The sequence below is a fragment of the Cynara cardunculus genome (genome assembly GCF_001531365.2).
Source record: "Cynara cardunculus var. scolymus isolate 2C chromosome LG 6, CcrdV1, whole genome shotgun sequence".
NCBI lineage: Eukaryota > Viridiplantae > Streptophyta > Magnoliopsida > Asterales > Asteraceae > Cynara > Cynara cardunculus.
In genome coordinates this window covers 2,077,456-2,084,646 of record NC_037533.1, presented here as the reverse complement: position 1 = coordinate 2,084,646, position 7,191 = coordinate 2,077,456, and the positions used below count along the sequence as shown (strand labels likewise).

Below are 7,191 nucleotides of genomic sequence, written 5' to 3'. Positions count from 1 at the left end.
ATGGAGATGAAGGTCTCCTGTGAAAGAAATCGATGGAGATGGGTATTAGGTTTAGGGTATATTTGTCAAATATGTCTTGTTCCACTTAGTTCCAGGGGGGTGAGAGTGAACAGGCTTGTCCCACACGTGTTCCACTTAGTTCCACTTAGAAACACACCAAACATGGGACAAGTGTCCTGTCCTGTCCTGTCCCACCCTGTTCCACGTACTAAACGCACCCTTAAAGAATAAGACTCAAAGCAAAATTGCATATAATAATTTGATAAATGGAATTCAAATGGCGTCTACATGAACAAAAAGGAACTACAAAACGTAGACAAATGGATACAAATCATAGTTCGTTACGAAACAAAAACATGACAATTTAGAGCACTAGACATGGTTATCCTCTACCCTTGGCTATCAAGGTCCAACCATTAATAGAAATTAGGCAAAGCTAGAATGTAGAATGAAGTATAAAACAGGCACAATTTCAAGATACATCCATTTAATCATAAAAATTGGACCAATATACAAACTACATACAACCTCTTGGCCTAAACCTTGACTTCCAAACAATGTAGCTTTGATTTTTCTTCTACAACTACCATCCTCATTTCAGATATGATGAAAATATCTGAATCGAATATGAGCAAAACTAAAACTAAATTTGAATATAAACAGATTTGAACACATTTAAATGAAATTTTGGAGAACAATTCGAAAACAAAGTATCAAAAATGATGAATAACAGAGATCTAGAAATTGAGATGAAATAAATTGGATTCAATGAGATGAAATTGGTAGATTCAATGATTTGATTGTGTATAATCAATCTGCTCTCTTACCAATTTTGGGTTCCTAGATTTCTCAATTTAGTGATTTGAAATGGATTTTAATGGCGGAAGCAGAATCACAGTCAATTTATCAATATAATAAACATAGTAAAGATCTCACCAAAACTTCTGGTCATATGTATATTGATTTTAAATCTTTGATGAATTACACTTGAGAAGTAATATTGAGAGTACAAATAATTCACAACTTACGCATCACAGTTCTATCGAGAGTTTTTCAAAAAGTTAAAAAAACAGAAGATATGAATATGTTATTTATAGTCCTAGAAAAGTAAAGTCAACACTTCATCCAATAAGAAACTTCCACGTGTAAAGTCTCCTCACCCCCTCCATGTCACACTTTCCACTCTCATCAAAGGCGTTCACAAAATGTCTTCTATGTACATGCCCAAACCACCTTAATTTACCCTCTCTCAATTTATCTGTGATCGGTGCAACCCTTGGTTTCGATCTAAAAACTTTGTTCGGAATGAATAAATCCCATCTAGCATGGTCCGACCACACATCCATCTCAACATCCTGATTTCCGCCAACTTCTATTTTCCTCACTTGTGCCCTCTTTACAGCCTAACAGTCAGAACCGTACGATATAGTTGATCTTATAATTACCTTATACAATTTTCCCATCAGTTTTAGAGGAACCCTCTTATCACACAACACTCATGTAGCTGCTCTCTGTTTAAAAAGAAGCGTCCCCCACGAAAGTAAAAAGGAACCAAAGATTATCGATTCTTAAACAACCTACATTCTCCACACTTAATCAGAGAGACTGAAGCAGGTTGAGAGCCAGATAGGCTAACAAGCGAGTATAGTTGCTTCAAGGATGCCTTTATGCACTAGCTCCCTATGAGTCACTAAGCCTATATACTTCAAATATTTGTTTTGGCTACCCTTTGGTTCCTAATGTGTAGTTTTATGCCCTCATAATTGCATCCCTTGTTAAAACTACACCATAGGTATTATATCTTAGACCAACTAAGGCACATACCTAATGACCTAAAGCTCCCCTCCACCATTGTAATTTAGTTCTCACCTCACCCTTAGACTCTGCTATGAGTGAAATATCATTAGCGAATAACATACACCATGGAATACTATCCTAAATGTCCAGTGTAAACTCATCTAAAATCACGACAAAGAGGGAAGGGCTTAGTGTCGATCCCTGAAAATTGCAGCCAAATGAAAAAAAAATGTAAATCACATTTGGTATTCGAGAGCCCGCCTAGAACTACCAAGGTATTCTGTCTTAGATCGTCTAATGCACCACCTAATGACTCTAAAGCTCCTCTCCACCATTCTAACTTAGTGTTTAACTCACCCTTACACTTTGCTATGAGTGCAATATTATGTACGGACAATATACACCATGGAACATATGCTAAATATCTTGCATAATCTCATCTAAGAATCATGGCAAATAGGAAAGGGCATAGTGTCGATCCCTGAAGATTGCAACCAAATGAAGCAAATGTAAATCACTTTTTCATTCAAGATCCTTCCTAGAACAACTTATTTATTCAAATAAAGACTATTTTGTCTAACTAATTCATTCTTTCGCCTACTACAATAGCATTCGGTAATTGGTGGCTTATCATACTCCTCCTTAAGTTTGATGGGCGGGGCCCTACTGCTATAAGTTCAGATACATGAAACTTTTGGTGGATCTTAGTGCCTTTTGGAAATTAGACTTGGTAAACCACCTTCCCTATTGTATATATCACCTAAATGGGTCCATAATAAAGTGGGGCTACTTTCACATTATATTTAGAGGCAAATGTTGTTTGTGTATAGGGTTGCATATTTAATATCATCTATTGGTAAATAAGTAAAAGGAATCATGTTCTATAGATTGGAGGAAGTATGAATTAGCAGCATGAAAACAAATCTAAAGCTTAAGAACAAACACAAGCTCATACACGTGTAACGACGAAATGTTAGATACCAAAGAAAATGGATAGCGATGGGAAAGAGGACAATTTATCTAAACCTAGGGTGTTTTAGCACTACCTTCGCTATTGTAGCCTATAATACGACTAGAAGTGAACATCTGGACTTAGTTAAACCAAACAAAACCAAAGGTACACAACTTATCCCACTCAAAGGTAGAGTATTTGGGGGGATGCATGCAGACATATCCTCTACCCCAAAAAGTAGCGATGTTCCCATGAAGATCTTCAGCTTGCAAAAAAATGTTTTAACCTGGCTGAAAGTTTCAAGAGCTTGCCAAAAATATACTAACTTAACTAGTAGATTAAAAATCATAACTTTAAGCCAAGCCACATTGAAGAATCAATTTGGTTTGAAATGAACATTTTGATAATACTTTAAAACCAATTTAACGAAATCAGCGGTAACAGTTAGATGTTTCTCCTTCAAGATCCCCGACTTGTACAAAGTTCACGAAAAAAATGGAGGGAAAGCTTGCTAAAAAAGTCGAGGAAATAGAAAAACATAGAACATAAAAAAAGCAACTTGAAAACAAGGCAGATATGTTATATTTTGAAAACCGATTTAGAAGTAAGAATCACCAAATAAACAAAAGCAAGTACAAGAAGACATAATGAAGGTAAGAATAACTGCACACCCTTAAGGGTTATTTACCAAACTCTTAGAGGGTAAGTGCTTACTGGCAAGAGTCGCCACTCTTACTTAACTTATTAGGTAACATTTTTGGCCATTAAAATGGATTGTTGGTAAGTGTCTCTTACCCGGTAACATTTACCGGGTAAGTCTTCTCCCTCACTTAATAGGAAAGATTCTCGGTCCTTGCTATGACTCTTAGAGGGTAAGATTCTTGGTTCTAGCTATGCTCACCTTGTAAGGTATGAGACACTGGTAAGTGCTTACTCGATAAGCTTTTACCCGGTAAACATTTCGTACATGAATTCTTAGTCTAACCTAGTTATTGGAGGCCTAACTCTCAATACACTAACCCTATGCTTGCGCCTTATATTTCTCTCCATATCCTTTCCTCCGGTCTATACTAGCTACATCCTCGCCCCTAGTCTACTACCCTAGTTTTTGCATCTCCAAGAACTTTTAGATGTCGTGTCCTCGGATATGCTTAAACATGCCATCTCCAACCTAAATTTCTCATCCATGTCCTTCTCGGCCTAGCCCTCCTCCTCATCCCCTGGAAAATCACATTTTCTACCCTCCTCAACGGAGTTGACATCTGTTTCTTACAAATGTGAGTAAAATCTTTAGTAGGGAGATCCACATATCATATTAATCAACAAAAATTTAAAACATCGGTGGTTTTTATAATTTGAAGATGTTAGCATCATAAAGAGCAATAGGTTTTGAATTTGTCCCCTTTTTATCCTTCTAAAGAGTCAATTAACATAACTTGTGAGACAAGGAATAAAAGTGATTACATTTGTTACCCTTCCAATCTTGTGCTTTCATATAATACAAAGCAATAACGTCTCCTTTAGACAAAATCATGAAGTTCTATCAGTTCCAAATATTAATATGAGAGAAATAAGCAAAGAGTAATGAACAAACCAATGTTTAGGTAATACATAAAATGTATTTAAAAAAAAATAAGACAACACAACAACCACTCAAAATTTTACCAAAACTATATAAGGTAACATTACCAGTATCCCAGATGGCAAGCTTCAACTTCTTCCCACCAATCGTGACATATTTTACCTTAAAATCCACCCCTGTAATAATGGGAAATAATGATTCAACAAAACAACATTTTCTGCCAAAATTCCAACTGTTGTTAAGAATCACGTAACTATTGTAAGCAACTAATCTTGAATTGGGCTAAGAGCAAAAGTATAGGAAACAACTAATTATGATGCTGACAAGTAAATAGAATAGCACAAATTATCATCTGCAATCAATGATATTTTTTTCATTGTATTTCCTGTTTGCTACTGATATAACAATAAAAAGTAGTAAGTCTTGGTTTTGAAATCCAGTTAGTCAATAGAACATAGTTTTATGCTTAGGATAACAAGTACCACAGTACAGACATGTTGTGAATAGATAAACAATTGTACATCATTAAATTGCACATAACATAGTACTGTTTGGTTTTTTAGATCAGTTGTTGTGCAGTGAAAAAGCTACCCAAATACAAATTGAAACACAAGCTTTTGAACACAAAAAAACAATTTTCTTAAGCTAATAAATAACAATTTTCAAGTAAATATAACATTAGGATATCAAGATAAGAAACTGCAGTCACAATTGATCCCGCATATTTTGTGCACTTCTATGTACAATAGCACTTATATCTCTCATTGTGTATGGATGGTCCTAAGGGAAACCTTTGGTTGTATGAACACATGATTGTATGCCAATAAGGAAAAATAAGACAATGACCCACCTCCTTAACATATTTAAAACAACTCTCAACTTATTTGTCACAATTTTTTTTGTCATTAAACAAATGTCAAATGTATATACATACATACTGAATATCTATATACATACAGGCAAAGGATCATGTCGGAAGGGAAATTATGGTAAAAAGTGTAAGAAGATCTGAACCCTTGATCACTTTTAGTCTCATGCCCACCCATGAATTGTACTTTAAAAGGGAACTGATCCGGTATATCTCGGTGCACCTCATTAGTGTTGACATTCAATTAAAATTGATCCAAGGGTGGAGATCTTTTCTTACGCTTCTCACCATAAGTTCCCTACTCATTGGAACTCAAACCTATACATACCTATATATAGATATATATTCACAAAGGTTAATATTCTCTGCTTTAACATAGGAACTATTTTGAGCATTCAAGATGTGGAAGAAGACTCTGAATATCTATAGCATTATGCATGTAGTGTTTGAACTTTGAAGTATAAGTATTAAGATTTATCATTCATGGAGTTCATATAGCACTTCATATTGTATGACCACCAACACATGCATGCTTGCAAAACAAAGAATCTTTATAATTTGTCATATATACATTAAAATAACGCGAGCCAAAATGGTACCCCTCACGTTTACTAAACTCACTTCCTAAGTAATAAAACGTTTGCAACTCATTACAACATTGCATACCAATTATTGGTTTGCATGCTAAAGCACACTAACAATTAGGTAAATTTACCTTCACTAATAAAACATTATCACTTTTCCATGCAACACAATATTCAATATTGAGCAATCACATGCATTTTTTCTGGTTGCCTTACTCTAGAAAGGGAACCTTTTAGCAAAAATAGAATAGTCACACAATCACTAATGCAGAGAACTTGAATTTTTTCATGAGAGACAATAATGGAACCGAAGGGAAATGTTTTGGCTGGGAAAATTAGGAGAGGAAGAAAAATAAAGACTACATAAATTAGTCCATGCGAAGAAAAAAACATGCGTCCTGATGGATGAATGGACTTTTGGGTTCTACTCCAGGCACCATTCACTTGTCATAGGGACCCACGATTTACCTATCTATGATGGCCATAGGAGTAGGACCGGTATAATGGGGGCCATAGAGAATAACAAATAACTTTTTACCGGAGACAAAATAAGTACTTTCAACCCCAAATTTACCATTCACAAGAAAATAACATAACTTACTCATGAATGTTATAACTATGAAATTGGAAGATTTTTCCCCTGTTTCTCCTGCTTAAGAACACTAAAAATAATGAAACCACACCACTTTCTTTTCCTTTCTCTTCGATTCATGCCACATAATGAAACTAACTACAAATTTTTTTAGTTCTCTTCTCCCATTACTTACAATTTCTTTATCATTCTCTCTTTAAACTCTAAGAAGAGAGCATAATGGTTCATAAAACTGAAGAATGTAAATTTTACAAAATAGTTTTTCTTTTTTTCTTCTCTAATCACATGATGTTATATACAGAGAAACATCTCCGTACAAAATCAACATTTGCAAGCAACAAGACTAATTAATAAATTATATTCCTTTTGGAAATTAAAACGACACAAATACGATCAAATGGCTTACCAATGGTAGGAGAAAGATCTTCGAAGTTATCGGAAGTGAATCTCAAGAGAAGAGAACTTTTACCAACTCCTGAATCCCCAATCAACAATAGCTTGAACAAATAATCAAATTCCGCACTCGAAGACGAATCCATCAATAAATTAGAATCACTCTCGAATCTAGAAAAACAATCGATGTCACAATCTTCCAGAACCCCAAATTAAACGCATGAAAAGCATTAATGGATAGCAGAATCAATTGGGGGATGAAAAAAAATACCTGTACGACTGATCTCTTTGTGCAAATTTAAATCTGAAACAAATTTCTTGATCTAGATAGAAGAACAACTCTAGTTGTTACCCAAATTATTAATTTAATACTTTGGTTGTTAAACGTAAACTCGACCCATTTTGTAATGATCAAAATCAAAA

At 34.8% G+C, this 7,191-nt stretch overlaps 1 protein-coding gene across 1 annotated transcript in view; it reads right to left on the bottom strand.

Annotated features, from left to right (window-relative positions):
* The window catches only part of LOC112514893 (ras-related protein RABC1-like), an 11,708-nt gene extending 4,794 nt beyond the window's left edge, over nucleotides 1-6,914 (bottom strand). The window contains exons 1-2 of the mRNA XM_025121524.1: nucleotides 6,782-6,914; nucleotides 4,439-4,507 (exon numbers count right to left, since the gene is read on the bottom strand). Of these exons, the coding sequence (XP_024977292.1) occupies nucleotides 4,439-4,507; nucleotides 6,782-6,914 (202 nt within the window). The remainder of the gene's footprint in view (nucleotides 1-4,438; nucleotides 4,508-6,781) is intronic.
* Between the last annotated feature and the right edge of the window lie 277 nt (nucleotides 6,915-7,191).